Here is a 19,712-nt window from a genome sequence, read left to right as displayed (position 1 = left end):
GGCTTCACTTCCTTGGATTTTATGTGTTTCTTAACTAATAGCATAACCCCTCCTCACTTCCTATCCTTTCTGTATACATTGTACAGTAAACCCCCCGCTATTCGCAGTATCTCTATTCGCAGTCGCTGAGTTAATATAAAATGAAACCTAAAAAAATGCGAATTTTAAGTGCCGTGAACATTTTCTGCTATAAAAAAACGTGGGCGTGGCTAAAATTATCTTTCCCAGTCAAAACAGCGCTCAGTGGGTGGGGGTGAGGGGTGACAAAATCGCGAGCGAGCATGGATGTTTCTCGCTAATCCTTGTTCAGTATGTGTTATGCACTTGTCATGGAAGGTTTCGTCATTTGTTTTTAATTTATATGCTTATAAATTGAATAAATTTATCAATTTATAAATTGATAGGCTTACAAAAGTGATAAATCTACCGTTTTGCAATGTAAAACAGACTTTTTAGAGTGTGTTAACGGAAGAAAGTTGTGGACAAGTTCTTTCTAACCCGTACAAAAATATGGCTATGAATAACAAGGGAAATGTGAAAAGATCAAAGAAGGCAATGACATTAGCGAATAAAATTGAGTTATTAGATAAAATTTCTAATGGTGAAAGTGTCTCCTCAGTGGCAAAACATTATAAAATCAATGAGTCAACGGTACGATCAATCAAAAAATCTGAAGAAAAAATCCCCCATATTGTCCGTGAAACATGCTAATTACTTCAAAAATTTACTCTGTAACTCGTGATGTTAAATTAGAAAAAATGGAAAAAGCTTTAAATCTGTGGATAGAAGACTGAACTCAAAATAAAATTCCATTAAGTTCACTTATCATTCGTGAAAAGGCAAAACACCTTTATCAACACTTTAGAGAAACTGGTAATAGCACTGGCGAGATAGGTTTTTTAGCTAGCAAAGATGCTGGTTTGAAAGATTTGTTTGAAATTTCTAATAAATATTACATTTAATATTAAATTGTTTCTTATTTTCATTTCGATGCCATATGCTTGCATTTCACTATGTACATAGTCATATTATGAAGGTACATACATAGACAAAATTTTAGACTAGTTTTTCTTATATATTTCATACTTTGGAACGGAACCCCTTTATTATTATGGGAGCCATAACTCAGTATTCGCGGCATTTCTCAGGAACGTAACCCCCGCGAATAGCGAGGGTTTACTGTACTCCTCAAATTCTAGTTCTGCATTCCTTATATCTGTGTGACACCACATCTCTGATATCTGTATAGCTAAGTGCGTGGTTTGAAATGTGGTATTTATGAATGTTTAACATTCATTTTTTGCAATTAATGTTCATATTTTCGATTTTGTTGATACTTGATACTTTGAAAAAAAAAAAAAAAAAACTGGTAAATCCGGGAACTGCCTATAATTCATGTCATCTAGTGTTGAGTTGTACTGCTTAAATCCATAGTGTTTATCTGAGTGGAAGTTTTCTCTGGTGTAATAGGCATTTAAGTGAGCGAGGATTAGTGTTTCTAGTAATTTTCCAAGAACTGGAAGCAAAGCTACAGGTCCACAGGAACCAGTTTAGTCTGGTGGCTTTTCTGGGTTTTTCAGAATGATTCTTAAGTTTACCTGCTTCCATTTTATGGGAAATTTGCCTGCAGCTAGGCAATTGTTATACAGCTGCAGTAAGTGGTCAAGGTAAGCAGAGACTAGGTTCTTTACTGCCTTAGCCTTAATGAGGTCATGACCGAGACATTTATTATCTCTGATATGGTCTAAAGCAGATTTCAGTTCTTCGTTTGTAAAGGGAGGTTCTGTGCTATCAGTGTGGTAGTCAAAGCTATCTTCATATATTTCAGCCTGATCTTGAGTCAGGGTATGGCTATCAGTGGAGAAGTGTGCATCCAAAATATTTTGTATGGTGTCCTCCTAAGTACAGTAGGTTGGGGACCCATCTGATGTTACAGTCATATTCATGATTTAGCATTAGTAGTGGCAAATGATGCAAGAAAGCAAACTTACACAGCATCAGCCAAATAAAAAAAATAAAAAAACACGATATTTCACCTATTTATCCCTACAATAGTTTGGTCTAGTTCTTCCCTGAATTTATTTAAGCTATCAACTTCCACAACAACAGATGGAAGTTTGTCCCAGCAGCAACCACCCACTGGCTAAAGCCAAACTTCCGCACACCTATTCTGCAACCATCCTTCCTCAATTTGAATTTCTCCCCCCTCCTCATGTTTAGTCTGAGCAAGAGGAAGAATCCCATCAGCAGTGAGCATGCTCAATCCATTCAAAGCCTTAAACACCTCAAAGAGATCACCTTGCAGGTGATCTGATTGAGGTGTTTAAGTTTCCAAATGCTGCAATTTGCAAAACTGAAGCCTATCTTGGTAAGAGCACCCCTTCGTTCCCCTCACCAATCTCGCTGCTCCTCTCTGTACTCATTCCAGCAGCTCTACATCCTTCCTAAAATGAGGCCTCCAAACCTGTATGCAGTACTCAAGTATGGCCTGACCATTGCCTTATACAATGGGATAATCACCTCCTTATCCCTGCTAGCAAAATTCCTGTATATCATTGACAAAACCCCATAACTTGTCCTGGCAGCCTGTATGCATTGTTCAAAGAACTTCTTATCCAACTACACAATTACCCCCAGGTCTTTTTCATTTTCCTCTACCCTCAAAAAGACCTAGGGTTCACTGTGCAGTGAGATATGAAGTTCTCTGAGCAATGCACACAGGCTGCCAGGACAGCTCATGTCAATGATATACAGGAATTCTGTTAACAGGGATAAACAAAATTTATCCTCTAGGCAGCTCGTTCGTGACAATCTGATAGACCACACTCCAGGAGTCAGTATTTCCTGACATCCCAACCAAGGCCTGCAAAGTCTCCTTTTTCTTTTTCTGGTTGGTGCCATGTAAGTGTTCCCAAAATTTTTCAGTATCCTCTTAAGGTGCCAGTCTCTTCTTGTGGCCACTGAAAAGCTCTTCTGACCCAGGTGACTCTTTGCCTGAAGTTCTCAAGCAAGGAGCACCACCAGGGGATGCCATATTTTCTGGGACATTTTTAACTCATACAGGAGTTGCAAGCTATGGTTAGTATTTCTGTTATTTTATCACAGTGGTCTTCTGGCTGCATGTGGTTGTAGGCCTCAGGTGGAACTATGTAAGGTAGACTTTAGGGATTCCTGTAAGTCATCCCAGTTGTCTTTCTTGACGTTATATCTAATTATGCCATGCACTGGGCTAAATATTATAGCCTGGTGGTCAGAGGTAGTCTAGGCTTCCTGGACGTACCAGTCAACAAATTTTTTTTAGCAATTTGACCCCATGGCCATTGTGACATCAATGTCACTTTCCCACAGTGTGCTGTTAAAGATAAGTTGTGGGGAAGGTTTAAAACCATGAATGGTGTTGTTGCTAAAAAGTTTTCCAGGCTGATGGCTGTTGTCAGTACTCTACAGTTGCCAGTTCAGCCATACTAGAGACCTAAGCAACTGTGCAACACAATATGATGTGTTGACAGAAACAAAGTTGTTCTCAAATCCAGCAAAATATACCATTTGTATGATTTGGTTTAAAACAATCAGCAGCACTGCGAAACAGAAACTCTAGATGATGTCAACATATACAGACAGTAAAATGTACAAAAGAGAATCCTTGGTTATATATCTACAAAGTCTCTGCAGAACAAGCAGAGAATTTATTCCTTGTTTCCTACTCCTTGTTGTGGCTTGTTTAAAATTATGTACAGACAAAAGCTAAGTAATACATAAGCTGCTAGAACCTGACTATAAGGCATTGTTTTTTATCTTTATGTTGGATCCCAGTGATGACCTTCAACAATTTTACTACAGACAAATGTGGTTGTCTACAAAACTATTGCAGAAAAAAAATAACACTAATTGTACCACAAAACTAATGCAACAAATTAACAGAGCAATTGGAGTTATACTTGGCAAGGTGCAATTCTGCTATGTTAATACCAAGATACCACTAACAACCAAATTAAAATTTTTTTTTTTTTTTTTTTTTTTTTTTTGATTTGGTAGTTGTTGGCACATCGGCTTCTGTGGCCATATTGCACCTCCCAAGGTTTTTGCAGTACTTTGATCCAAGCCCGAGGCAGGAATCGAACCCGCGACCTTTGGGTTGCCGGGCAGGTACTTTTACCCACTCGGCTAGCCCAGTCGGCCAAATTAAAATAAAATCATACAACTAAAAACCTAATTTAGCAAATTAATGCAACAATTACAGTTATATTCAGAAAAGTATGGTTCTATACCGGAATATCTCGGTACTCAGCAAATAATCCTTTAATGTAACCAGATGCAAGTATAACTTTAATCAGTACGATGAAACTATACAATGTTAAAAATGAAATTACAATCAATCTTTGCATACATGCAGATGTGTGTCAAGTTGGTTGATCACTAAGCAAACAGAGGGAGAGAGAATGCCTCAGGAGAAATCTGTTGGACAAGGCAAGTCTTGTGATATACTTGCAGAGTTAGTAATAGCAATAGTAGTAATAGAGGCATGTGATACAAGAAATCAAGCATATGAGCTTATGTAGCATCAGCCAAAAAAAAAAAAAAAATTCACACAACCATTCCCTCTAAATGTTTGTCCAGTTCCTCCTTGAATTTATTTATTTACGCTATCAACTTCCGCAACAACAGATGGAAGTTTGTTTCAGCAATTAACCACCCGCTGGCTAAAGGCAAATTTCCGCACATCTATTCTGCAACTGTCTTTCCTCAATTTAAACCTATGGCCCCTCAGGTTCGTAATCTGAGCAAGTGGAAGAATCCCATTAGCATTCAGCCTGCTCAAACTATTCAAGGCCTTATACACCTCAATCAGATCACCTTGCAAGTGCCTAGTCTCCAGATGCTGCAACTTTCAGAATTTAAGCCTTTCTTGGTAAGACCACCCCTTTGTTCATCTCACCAATCTTGTTACCCTTCTTTGTACTCATTCTAGCAACTCTAAATCCTTCCTAAAATGAAGCCTCATGACCTGTATGCAGTACTCATGGTGCAGCCTGACCACTGCCTTATACAAGGGGATAATCACCTCCTTAACACTGCTCGTTAAATTCCTGTATATCATTGACAAGACCCCATGACCTACTCTGGCAGCCTGTCTGCACTGGTCAGAAAACTTCATATCTGACTGCACAATTACCGCCGGGTCTCTTTCATTCTACACTACCCTGAGTGTAATACTGCTTAGTTGGTACATTTCTCTGGGATTACTGCTACTCGTATGCAGTACTTTGTTTGTCAATGTTAAACTTCAGTTGCCACTTCTCAGCCCATCTACCCAACTTTTCCAGATCCTGTTGCAGGAACATACTGTCATTACTGATATCAACAATTTGACAACCTTTATATCATCTGCAAACTTTGACATTTAGCTTGATATACCTTCATCAATATCATTGATAAATATGCAAAACAACAATGGGTCCAATACCAAACACTGAGGGATGCCACTAATATTAGTCCACATAGAGCAGTGCCCATTGATCACCACTCTGTCTTCTCTCACTCAACCATCCTTTTATCCATTGTAGCAACTTGCCCCTAATGCCATATTGCTCCAATTTGTACAGTAGTCTTCCATGTGCAACAATATCAAAAGCTTTCCTGAAATCCAAGTATACGATATCAAAATTATTTTTTGCATCCAGTTCCTTTGTGACCACATCATAGTATCCAATCAAATTGGTCAGACAAGACTTCTCCTTCACAAACCCATGCTGTGTCTGAATTATTACTGCTGTCTTGTCTAGACTCCATTATTTTCCCTGGAACAGAAGTCAAACTAACAGGTCTGTAATTATTCGTGTCACCTTTTGATCACCCTTTGTGAATCGGAGATACACTTGCACATCTGTAGTCCATGGGGACTTCCCTCGAGTCCAAGGATGCTTTCATAATTATGGCTAAGGGTTTGCTTACTTCCTTCACTGCCTCCTTTAATATAATTAGATTGATCCCATCCACCCCAGGTGCCTTTCTTATGTTTAACTTCAACAATTTCTCCTCCACTTTGCTCTCAGTTATTACAAAATCATTTAACTCCCTGTTAGAGTTTGATAAACATCTGGCCTTCTCCTCCTTGAATGACTCCTCATGTGTGAATGAAGATGCAAAATACTCATTTAGTTTAGCAGCTATCTGAGAATGATCGTCAAACCATTGATATGACAGTCATTGACAGTCAAACCATTGATATCAAGTGGACCAATCTGATTCATCCCCATCCTTTTAGAGTTTATATAAGTAAAGAAGTCCTTGCTGTTTTTCTTTGCATCCTTTGCCAAAGATTTTTCATAATCTGCCTTCGCTTGCCTAATTTCCTTCGTGACTTGATTACAGACTAGCTTGTATCTACCATAGGCTTCTGTGTCGCCTGACAATTTATGTGCATCCCACGAATTTTTCTTCTCTGCCACGAGTGTCATTAGTTCATCTGACATCCATTTGGACCTAAACCAACAGCAGTATTTCTTAGTTGGAACAAAAAGCCTAGTAGCTTCCAAAATCACTTCCTTGAATGCTTCCCATTTAGAATTTGCTGTTGGCAACATCATGAGTTGGTCCCACTGTATAGAACCTAAAAAATCTCTGAGACATTGTAGTCGCCTTTAAGAAAGCAAAAACCCTTCCCTTTACCCCTGATGGTAGTTACATCTTTAAGTAAATCTCACATCAGTACAATGTGATCACTGCCGCCTAGTGGTTCTTTTATCTCTAAATTCTTAATGCATGAATAATCACTGCTGATAATCAGATCAAGAGTGTTAATCCCTCTTGTTGCATCTCTAACATGCTGTTGTAGAAAACAATCATCCAATAAATCCACAAAAGCCTTGCTAGTGTGCAAGTGACCAACCCACAAGTTCCAGTCTATATCTGGAAAGTTAAAATCCCCCATTATAAGACACTCTGATTTACTAGCCCACTCTATTTCTCTGTATAATTGTTCATTGTACTCATCAGAGTCATTAGGCCTATAACAAACTCCTACCTCATTTTTGCTTTCCCAGTGCTTATGTCACACTAAACTGACTCAACATTGCACTGTCTATCTATGTCAACTGGATGCACTTCCTTAGATTTTATGTTTCTTTACTAACAGCATACCCCTGCTCCCTTCCTATCCTGTCTATCCTTTCTGTACACATTGTACTCCCCAGCAACTGCTTTCCGGGCTGATGCTCATTCCAATAGAAGCAGTGCAAGAATCATTTCCACCTCTGCCTGTGACTACTGTTAATCTATTAGTCTATGGACTAATAGATTAACTATTAGTTAAGCTAATAGATAAGCTAGGGTGGTTAACTAATAGATAAGCTAGGGTGGACAATAATTGAATTTCAAATTAATGCATTTCACTTTCACTTACTTGCCACTTTCTCTGGAATATGTTAAAGCAGTATAACATATAAATCACAATTTAATCATAAAATAATAGTCTACTTACATATAAAACAATTTACAGTGTTATAGTTTCAAAAAATAAAATAAAGTAACTTCCCAAAAGTCACAACCCTTAAGAAATTAACAAGAATTATCACTATTAACACGTTCACAATAAAGTTGTCATCAAAGCTCTTAGTAATATTTGGTAGTAAAAACAAAACAATGTGCTTATACCTGAAAGTGTAACAGTGCCATTTAACATGTAAACAAGTCAATTAATGTAATGTCCGAAGAGGGCAGTTAGGTTAATTAATGACTCATCTTTAACAGAGTCTCTCCACTCACTGTCTCATAGACATACTGTTTCTGCTACATGTCTTTTCTACAGATACTTCCATGGGCACTGTTCCTCTGAATTGGCTTCTATAATTTCCGCTCTCTCTCTTTCAAAACAGTCCAAACACGAGCCGCCACCAGCCCACATCCATTTACTGTCACAACATAGTAAATGGATCACAACATAGCTGAGTCAGTCAAGTCTCATGTAGGGGTTGCAGTCAGTTATTTTTCTCCAAGAAACTTGAGTTTTTCATCCAGCAGATAGGAAAATAGACCACGGAATATGGGTAATATACATAGACACAAATACACTAATACATAAATACAATATACTGAGGTCAAGTATTGTCCTTTAATGGGAACAGAAATATCTTCATTAACAAAACCTCATAGTCTTAGAGCAGTAGAAGAACAAAGAAGCCTTTTCACAGAAAATTTCTTTTAAATTAAAATGTAAACGTGTGAACCCATCATTTAAAAAAAAAATCATTACATTGACACAACTTGGGAATATGTACAAAATGGGGTCAAAAACTCAAAATTACTGAGTAATAAAATATGTTAAACCATAATGATTTTTAAGTCAACAAAATACAAGAATTACCTTTAAACTGTCATTCTTAATCATGTGATTGTGGCACAACCATAACAGAAGTAATCACGCTCCCATGATTTTCTAAGAAATTCACGTGCCCTTTGAACAAATAAAAAAAAAAAGCTTTACTGTATTTGATTTTGCCTTCTGCTTTGAGGTCAAGTATAGTCCTTTAATGGGAACAGAAATATCTTCATTAACAAAATTAATCACACAAATACAAATTTTATACTATTTCAACTATTGTTTGAACTCCCACCCTCTCTACAATCCCATAGTATTGCAAGGACACTTGGACTATTGCAATCCCATAGTATTAAAAGTACACATTATAGAAACATAGTTGCTAACTTTAAAAAAGCTGGAGATCAGGCATTTGTAAGCAAGAGGAAAACTGGAGGTATTTGGGCCAAAAGAGACAAAAACACAGGAGGCTTTTTGCAAGAGTAGGTGTGCTTTTCAAAAAACAGAAGGTAAATAAGATATTTATAAAAAAAAAAATCTGGTTTTTCTGAAAGTCTATACTACACCAGAAATTAAATTGAAAAGACACATTTTATATTAAAATACAATCATTGAATTGTTTATGTACAGAATCTTTCTTGAAACAATCAACATCATTTCATTGTTTCAAGAAAGATACTGTTGCACAGTTGCACACTTTGCACTCTCAACAAATTTTGAATCAAAGTTTGACTCAAAGTTTTTTCATAATAACGACCATGCTGCTTAGATTTGACCCTCAGAAGCATTTCCATAGCTTCACCAGCGAGAGATTTGAACTTAATTTTTGTTTTCTAAGCTCAATGAATATTTTCTCAGACTTAATACTTCCATTAAGGAATTGTTAAAATGACAAGCCTGACTTAGGATAATTTGCTATATTTCAAGCTTCCTTGTGCACTTGTCAGTTCCCCAATGAAGAACCACTGTACATAATTTTTTTTGCCATTCATAATAATGCCTGATAGGTTCTCACACTGAAAGAAAGAAATTTTCAAGTTTTAAAATGATGCACTGCAACTGGTGAAATTTGTGCCACCTCAACATTTATAAAAAAGTAATTTTTCAATGGAAATTTGTGCATGATGTAGTCACATGCAGCCATAAAATACTTCCTCACTGAGCAAAATAGCAGAATCTTCTCCTCTTGTCTTAGACTCACCACAATCGTGGCAGTAAAAATGCTGCCTATAACTGTCAGAGTCATCTTTCTAGTTTAGTCTGTTATGGTAATCAATTTACAAAATGAAAGTGAAAGATTTCAAAACTGTTAGTAAAATAATTGTGCACATGAGATTCTTCAACATATCTAGGCATAATGGCCTCGGTACATGGATATGAGAGACACTGGATTGAAGAGCTACATTCAGATTTTCAAAGATTGGCATAACATTTAAGAAACAAGCAAATGGCTTTATTCTAGTAGGAAGATTTTGGTTTGGTTTGGTTTGCTTTGGATTTAATTGGTGCATTAGCAACTAAGGCTATAACGTGCCAAAACCAGGTCATATATAAAAAATTTCAGCTTTCGGTGACTTAATAAATTAGGTCACCGTGTTAAGATATATAACAATATACAAGTAGGAAGAGATAATTATGGATAGACTTTCTACATGAGTGAGGATAACATGCCTAAAATTATCAGCTTGCTTGGCCAGTTTATGATTGTTTTTACCAGAAGTTTGTAATTCACAAATTATTTTTCTTGAGTTCATCAATTTGTATTCTTTCAAAACTTTTTAATATCGGGAACTGGATTTGAACATGAGTCGGTACTTTGCAATTTGGTAACTCTGTAAAGTGCTCATATTGCTTTTCTCACCACTTCTCTTCTTTAAAGAGACTCTCAAAGGTTAACACTGTTTTACCAGTCTAGTTATACATTAAATCAGAGACAGCCAATATATACACACATGTTAAAATATTTTTTTACTTCTGTGACGTGTATCAACTGAAAATGTTTAAATCTATCTTTCCTTTTAGCACTTCTTTCTAAATAGTATTAAATTTCCATCAAGTATTCATCCACTTCCACATGACAAAGGAAAGCATGCAGCTCCCTTTTCAGCACATAAATTAATAAGATGACATGGACAACCAATTAGCACCAAGTGCTTTATCTCCTCTTTTAATACCCTTCCACTCCAGTTTTTAGAACTATCATAAGAGAGGACATTATTAACACCAGGTTCCAGACAGTGTTTTGAAGGAATCACACATGCTTTCAGGTTGTTCAGAAGATGATGTCCAACACTATACCTTGTAGAGTAACCTTCCAGTGCTCATACTGAGAGCAAACTGCTTCTAATTTGATGATTTTTTTAATACAAAAAGTCACCACAATGGGATACAGCTTGGAATCACTTTTATTACTGACATCTATAGTAGATGAAAAAGGCCCATTTTTCAGAGCCATCACTACTACTTCTTCTTACCCTATCCATGCAACTTCACTAATAATGCCTATTGTTTTTGCTCTTCAACAAGCATATATTTTTTTTACTACTTTCTTTCTGAAAAATGTATTCTGAATAATAATGCCTGCATGATTAGCACTCAGAGGACAATTATGCTCTATGACAAAAGATGCAAATAAACATTTCACATGTATGACACCATCATCACTATGAAATGAAACAAGTTTTGCATTACTTTCTGTGCACTGCACATTGTCATTATGCTATGTAATCAGACATTTTCTTGAAAATGTTTGATTACATCACATTTCCCACCACTTGAAATTGAAAAATCACATCAGCATACAGCACAAAAGGCAAATATGTTACTTTTTTTTCCAGACTTTACAATATATGGAAAATCTCACACACTTCATCTAAAATTTTAAATTGCATTTCTTTGGTATCCTACTGAAAGATATTGTTAATTAGCTTCACACTACATCAGTATTACGAAATGATTGCACATAACAGAGAACAATGCTATTATCCCACATTTTCATTCTGCAACATTGACTACCACGGCACACACACAATGATAAATTTATTAATGAAAATAAGCAGAAGTTAGCAGCAAAATTTTAAAAATTTCCAATTTTAATGTAGTTTTATTATTATTATTTTTTGAGAAAATAAAAAAAATGGAGAAAAACTATTTTTTTTTTTTTTTTTTTTTTTTTTTTGCGAAAAGAGAAATTCTGTCACCAACAATATTATGACAGTGAGACAGAGAAAGCTTCAAACTAATTAAAAAAAAAGATTGATTCTCCATCATAAATCTGAAGAGTTGGTAGCTATATAAGACATTAGGAGTTAGAATTACACATAGGTAATGTTTTACTTCCATACACTGCTTGCTGTTCACTTAGACAAAATATATTATCCAGTTTGGCATATGTTTTACTAACAGAAACCATTGCCAACTGATGAGAAGCTGGTAAGCATAAAAACATCTGTCCTGTATGATTTTCATCCTGTCACAGCTATACTGTTATGCAGCACAAATAAAGAGTCTATAGTAGGACTTGCATCCTACTATAGACTCTTTAGACTTTTTTATGCTTACTATAGACTTTTTTATGCTTACCAGCTTCTCATCTACTGATGAGAAGCTGGTAAGCATAAAAACATCTGTCCTGTATGATTTTCATCCTGTCACAGCTATACTGTTATGCAGCACAAATAAAGAGTCTATAGTAGGACTTGCATCCTATCATAGATACTGTTATGCAACAGAAGTAAAGAAAACCCTTTCTTTACTTGTAGAGAAAAGATTTTCATAAGACTTTGCTTGTTCAAAATCTTATAAAAGGCTTTGATCTCTCAAATTACAGGAGTGTATATATACTGGTATGCAGTGTCATTTCCCTCACATGCCTCTTGTGCTTTCGGCACTTATTGGCAACTCTTACTTCATCAGCGGGAAGGTACCCAGATATATCAATTAAGTCGCATGTGCGTGTGTGTGTGAGTGTCACTTATATAATGACTTAAGTCATTATCCAGAAATTTCTGATGTTACAGTTGGGTGAAAAACAGCAAGGCATAAATAATATTTAATGGTTTAGTCCCAAAGTTACAAATCCAGCATTAATAATTTGTGTGACTGAACTGGTAGTATGGTATCTATTATAAATAGCAGGAAATTAAAATTCAGAAGTAGAATTTTTATAAACAGAATGGTGTTACAAAAATCATGCACAACCACAATATGAATGATGCCTGATGAAAGACAATTTCAAACAGAACATACCACTCTTTGGGGGTTGTGCAACAGAGAGCAACATTCATGGTGTTATATCCAGTATAGTCATGAACATGTAATTAGGAAAAACAACCAACAAGATGTAGAATTATAGCAAGTGTATCCAACTGTCAATAATACCCACATAGGATTAACGGCAATCCTCACTGCATGGGAAAAAATAACACTCAATGCAGTGGGACATTAACATATGTGTTGGAATTATCAATATCCTACTTGGTCCACATCTGTTCTTAGACCACTGGAAAGCCAGCAGTTATTATGTATTTCTAAGCATAATTCTATAACAGCTAATGGGCAACCAGCTGTTATAGAATAAGTGCAATGTAATTCTAGCACAATGGAAAACCAACATACCTAGTGACAAAATGCTATATTAAAATACTCAATAAATACTTTTACCATGTAAGAAACACTAGGTAAAGTATCTATTGAGAAACAATGGTTAAAACAATGGAAACAAGTATCTGTTGAAACATATTGAGTATCTAATGCAAACAGATAACATTTTTCATCTGATTTTACTAGAGGCATCTGCTAAAATCAAAAAAGCTCATTATCAGAGCCACTTCTGCTGTAATTGATTAATGTGCTATAAAGACCTGATCTTTACAACTGAATGTCATATACCAAAATAACAATCTTTGTAAATTATCTCCTTGATTGTACTCTTTATTTCTCTCTTACAATGATCCATATAGTATTGGTGCCATCTTAAATATTAATTCGTTTAATTTTTTTGATTAAATTGTGAACGAAATAAATAATATAGACACCTTCACATATGTTAAGGCAGTGTTTTCCAGTCCAGTCAGAAAATATACAAATAATTGCATGATCCTACTATTATCATGAAACACATGAACATGGCAAGTCAAAACATATGAATGTGAAACTAGTTTCTCATCTTTGGTTTTCTTCAAAAACAAGTATCGAAAATGGACTGAATATTGAACTAGATTTAAGAATAAAACTGTTTTCTTTTGCTCCTGACAAAGTTGCCATGTGATGTTAAACAACATTCACCATCCACATTATTCTCTTTTTAGTTATTTAAAAGCTATAAAGTGAACACATAATAATTGACTTTTTGTTATAAAATTAAATGAGTGAAAATTTATTCTTTTTATTATAGCTTCTTTATGTGTGTTTATATTTTTGGGCCACAAGAAAGGTGCCCAAAAATTGTCCTCAGCTATATAAACCAGTCCTGAGCCAATACAAAGTTTGGGAACCCTCTGTTAAGGTATCTTACACAGACAATTTTTCTACTGTCATTAGAGGTATCTATTGCAATCACAAAATTTAAAAAGTTCAATACTGCAGTTACTGTTTCTACTATCACTAATAATTATTTAAATTTTATGAACAATAATAAGCTTGCAATCTAAAGACATTACGATTAAATGGTGTGCTGTTTTATAATTGTGCCCAATTATTATATTCTCAATTTGATGTGGTGCTGTCATGTCATGCACTAATTCTTTTGCCCTAATATCATGACACTATAAGGTCCAGTAATATTTAATAGTTAAAAGAAATTTACAACAAACTACTTAAAAAAAAAAAAAACTACCTGAGCTGAAACTCATGACTTCCCTTCCCACTTTTTTTCCATACAGCTTATAACAGCCTGCTGTGATGTTTGTCAATAGGAAGAAGAGTCTACCACCTTCTAATGAAGAAATATGAAAAGCTTATCAGCAAATAATTAATTTTGAATATTATTATTAGTGAACGTATAATTTTGATTATTACTATTATTTTTCAGGATTATTTTCTTTAATGTCTGTATAATGATTATATATCGAATTAAAATATAAAATGTGTAACTTTTATAGTATTATAAGAACACTGTATTTATTCACAGAAGTCTTCCTCAAATTTCCCCACCCCTATTTTTTTTCTCTAAAATGCAGGATAAAAAAAATATGCAAATGTTTATCCAACAATCGGAAAAAAAATTGAGAAACAAAAAACAGACTGATGCGAATAAAAAAAAAGAATTTTAAAGACTGATGTGGGAAAAAAAACAACATGAATTACTGGTTTATCATAATTTATAATATAAATAAAAAGAAAGATCTACCAATTTTATAATGTGATAACACAATTACTCAGCTTCTACTTGTATAAATCCATAGACTATAATTTTGAGTAAAAGAAATTCTGTTAATTTAAATACTGCTATTATAATTACTGTTTCATAATGTCACATTTTCCTTCTTTTTCTTCAGGATATAGATAAATAATTTAAATGGTCTTATACTGACAATAAAATTAACAGCATAAGAACACCAGATTACTTACCCACTTTTCATACAGCAGCAAAAGATAATGTATTAGCTTTCGCTACCGTATGTGCCACTCCCCAGCTTACGTAATACTTTCTTACGGAAATTCAACTTTTACGCAAGTTTTTGCCAGCCGGTGCGAACTTTAAAAAATCGTGGAAAAGTATTTTGCATCCTGTAGGAATAAATGGAGGTATCGTGAAAATATCGTAATGTGAACCCAATAACACATTAGTTTTTTCGGTAATTCGTTCCAAGACCTCGGAAATTGAAAATTTCGCTATATAACCAAGCTATTTATCTCTCTAAAAGGTCATTTTTATAATGGAATTTGCACTACACTATCATCGTTATCATAATGTTTGGTTATAAGAATCAATTTTGAATGCCTTTGTGATATTTTTCTAAAACACATTTCTGGAGGTCAAAATAAAAACCATAAAACAATAAAAACAATTTTCCCTTTCCCGTTTATTGGGCTTTCTGTTAGCGCAATCTATTATAAACAGGTAGTAAACTCAATCTTATTGCATTTGTGATAATACCAATAACTGAATTTTGTGGGTTTTTACGATACAGTATTATGGTGAAATGAGTTTCCCCTTCACTGAAATCTTCAATCACATAAAAAACATAAATAAATTTTCAGAATCTTCTCTTCATTCCTATTTACTTATTACAATGGTGAAGGGAAAGGGACCAATGGAAAGTGCAAGTGCTGGCAGTGCTAGGAAGCGAAACAAAATTGATTTAGAAATGAAGAAGATGATTAATTAAGAACTGCGAAGCAGGACAAAGTTTGTCATCTATTGCATGGAATTAGGTCTCGCTGCTTCAACAGTGAATACTATTTTAAGAGAAAGTGCGCATGTAAAAGAACATGTTAAAGGATCAACGCATCAATCAACAGTGGTCACAAATCAGCATTCAGGTGCTATATCAAAGATGAAAAATCAGATTCAGAACACGTGTCACTGAGTCCAATGGCCATTCAAGCAAAAGCAAAAAGTATTTATGAATATATTAAGGATAAGTACGGCAAACCCCAAGCCAAGTTTGTAGCAAGCAACGGGTGGTTTAATAGGTTCAAGCATCGTGCTGGTTTCCAAAACATTAAAGTAGGTGAAGTCACCAGTGCCGATTCTGCAGCTGCAGAGAAATTTTGTGATGTGTTGGAAAAAAACCTCTTCTAAATCTTTACAGCCCTCAACTTCCACAGCGGCGTGCTTACCAGCTAGAGAGTTAATTCTGGCAACGATGCTCGAAAGGTAAAACTTGCCCATCTCCTCTCTCTTTTCTTAATTTTATAATTTTGAAATTTTTGTAATTTTGTACTTTTTTTTTTTTTTTTGTAATTTTTCCTGCGCATGAGATAAAAAAATTGAATAAATAATTCTATTTACATTTTTGTCAAACATTTCTTTTTCTTCAATCAAATTGAATCAAATTTTGCAAGTGCTGCATTTTGGAAAATTCCGACTTACATAGAGTTCCGTGGAATGCAACCCTTATGTAAGTCGCAGAGTGGCTGTATGTGGCAAGCAGACAATGGCACATAAGAATTCATAATACTCAAGGGGTGAGCAAGTGAAGTGTATAAAAGATGTTTTGCTACACAAAATGAACAAGTAAAAAACATTTTTTCTTAGTTTTGCTTCTCAAAGTGAGTGGGAAAATTATATGACAAGAAAAATTCTAAGAATAAATACAATAATAATAATAAACTTCAAATATATTTTCAAAGTATAGTATATCTTGATATACCATAATTAAGTGTTTTTGATATTTATATTATTTCATATTATAATATTCCACCATAATATATTTTGAAAATGTATTTGAAAATAAACTAGCAAACAACCTATTAGAATAAATGCCATTAAAATGGAACTTACATAATTAACAAAAAATATTGGATCATTCATTAATGGGGAATGATCTGGTATTCATTATTAATATAATGTTACACCCACCTTATCCAAGAGACCTTCTAGATGTTCTTTTCTCTGCAATGTTCTCAATCCAACTGTATTTGGACTAGAGATGTTAATAACTAAATAATCAGCTATATCTGAGAAGATTTTAACACCTTGAACATAGTCATTTATAGCATTTTCACTTGTCTTATTTTTTCCTAAATTTATTCCAAGGATTCCTACATTCCCTCTTCTTTTCAATAGAGATACCATTCTGTTCCGAACAATATGATGACCTTCATTATTGAAACCACACCTAAAAAAAAAAAAAAAAGATATTACCCAGGTTCTGTGTTCTAATCTGCCCGAAAAGAAAAGTTCTACTTCATTTTCAACTTACTGAAACATTAAATTTTATGCTTAAAAATGCAAACAAAACTGCCTAATACTTCTATTCCTGGCACTGTTTTTGCAATTTATTCTAATTAATTACTAAAACTAATTAGATCAAAGCACTATAATTATATATACCTATAATTATTATGCCATACCTATTGATTAGAGCTCCATCTTCAGTGAGTCGAAATATCCTAGGTTTGGGATTTCCAGACTGTGGATAAGGTGTTACTGATCCAACCTCTACAAACCCAAATCCAATTTTAAACATCTGATGAAACACCTCCCCATTTTTGTCAAATCCTGCAGCCAGTCCTACAGGAGTTGGAAAATTCAAACCCCATACAGTTGTTTGCTTAAAGAAAATTAAAAAAATGCACACGCATATACCTACAAGTTCTTACAATTCAATATATTATGTACTATACATTAAGCATATACAAGGTACTACCCAAATGTACATGAAATTTGAATGTTGCATGAGAACTATGTCTAGTACAGACTTATGGCACTAGGTAACACTGCATGTCTAGTACACTAGGTAACACTGCATGCATCCTTTGTGAATCAGTGGGCCACGTGCCGTCAGGCTGGATAGAGTCAGTGAATATTTATATGCAGTTCTTTTGCGGTGTGTTTCGCATAGTTTGCGATTGTTGCAAAGGCTGTTGTGAGATAGCAATGTGCTTGCATCAAGTTTTGTTTCCTTCTTAATTCTTAATGATACAGCAGCAGAAACCCGTAAGAAGTTGAAACAAGCTTTTGATGACAATGCTTTAGGCCAGACGCAGGCCTACTACTGGTTTAACCATTTTAAAAACAGTTGAAATGTCAGTTGATGACGACGATCGCTCTGGGTGTCCATCATCGAGCACCACCCCAGAAAATGTCGTAAAAGTTCGGGCGGTGATCCATGAAGACCGAAGGCAGACCATCCACGACATTTGTGGTATTGTAGGATGATCATAAGGCATGTGTCAGCGGATTTTGTCAAACGAGTTGAACATGAGAAGGATTGCAGCTAGTTCATGCCATGGTTGCTGAGTGAAGACCAAAAGCAGCAGCTCATGGAAGTTAGCAGAGATCTTCAAGAATGGGCCAGGAGTGATCAAAACTTCCTTTCTACAGTTGTAACTGGTGACAAGAGTTGGGTATATAGGTATGACCCAGAAACCAAGCAACAATCATCGCATTGGAAGAGCCCATCTTCGCCCCAACCCAAAAAAGCCCAACAAGTGAGGAGCAATGTGAAGTCCATGCTGATCTGTTTTTTGGACATTGGCAGGATTATCCATAAAGAATTCATCCCTCCTGGCCAGACCGTCAATGCAAAGTTCTACTGTGATGTCCTGAGATGGTTAAGGGAATCCATCAGGAGAAAACGTCCAGAGAAGTGGCGCACAAAGAACTGGTTCCTTCATCATGACAATGCGCTTGCCCACACATCTCTTGCTGTGGCGGAGTTTTTGGCATCCAACAATATGACAATCAACCCCCACCCTCCTTATTCACCAGACTTAGCCCTCTGTGACTTCTTACTCCCAAAAATGAAAATCAAGCTGAAGTGTCGAAGATTTGACAGCATAGAGAATATCCAAACTGAATCCCATGCAGTGCTGAACACTATGACGAAAAAGGACTTTCGGGATGCATTCAAATCATGGGAGAAACACTGGTATTGGTGTTTACGCTCTCAAAGGGACTACTTCAAAGGTGACGGTGGCAAATAAGACCCAGGGTGAGTCTAATTTATTTTATAAATACATTTCAGGAACTTTTGGGTAGCACCTCGTATAACATAACTAAATTAAAAATTAAAGAAAAATTTAAGACTTTTTAATAATTTAAAGCTTTAAATTATTAAAAAATTATTATTTAAATTTAATAATAATTTAAAGCTTTAAATTATTATTAAATTATTACAATTTAAAGATATTTAAGGAAATATCTCCTCAGGCCCTCCCTAAACATAAAGAAATTTATTAAAAGTTGTATATAATTGTAACCAAAACATTATAACTATTTTAATCTGTAAAGAGCAGAAAATTTTATAAATTCTATACATTAAATTAACAATCATTACAAAATGACTACATAAAAAAAAAGTATAGGGATACCTTGATATGTGAATATTTGATATACAAAAGTTTGGCATGGTGAACTTCAGATTTATTACCATTATTTTATAGAGAAACCAAGTTTCCATAAAATAAACTTCAAATTTTTTTGTGATTATTTAAATATACACAAAAATATTTCTTTCAATATTAATTATAGGTTTTTAACAAGATTAACGTTATTCAATTTCTTGCCGAAAGTCACTTGTTTTTAACTGTGGAAATGTTCCAAGAGACTGAATCAAATTCATAACTATTTTTCACTGAAAATAGGTCCTGAAGCATTGTTCACTGCAATGGTCATAATTAATGGCTGTATGTTTAGCATAATTAAAAAAGGGAAGAAAAAGACAATGTGGTGTTATTAACATAAAAAAAAAAAACTGCAGCCATTATCATCAACCCACTGCAG

At 34.8% G+C, this 19,712-nt stretch overlaps 1 protein-coding gene across 1 annotated transcript in view; it reads right to left on the bottom strand.

Moving 5' to 3' along the window:
* Positions 1-19,712, bottom strand: part of Dhod (dihydroorotate dehydrogenase 2) — a 71,604-nt gene that overhangs the window by 34,052 nt on the left and 17,840 nt on the right. Inside the window, exons 3-4 of the mRNA XM_090376852.1 lie at positions 17,339-17,538; positions 16,845-17,103 (exon numbers count right to left, since the gene is read on the bottom strand). Of these exons, the coding sequence (XP_090232978.1) occupies positions 16,845-17,103; positions 17,339-17,538 (459 nt within the window). The remainder of the gene's footprint in view (positions 1-16,844; positions 17,104-17,338; positions 17,539-19,712) is intronic.

The sequence above is a fragment of the Mastigoproctus giganteus genome, chromosome 7 (assembly GCF_048544385.1).
Source record: "Mastigoproctus giganteus isolate SK-2022 chromosome 7, ASM4854438v1, whole genome shotgun sequence".
Taxonomy (NCBI): domain Eukaryota; kingdom Metazoa; phylum Arthropoda; class Arachnida; order Uropygi; family Thelyphonidae; genus Mastigoproctus; species Mastigoproctus giganteus.
This window is presented reverse-complemented; position numbering and strand designations above follow the sequence as displayed.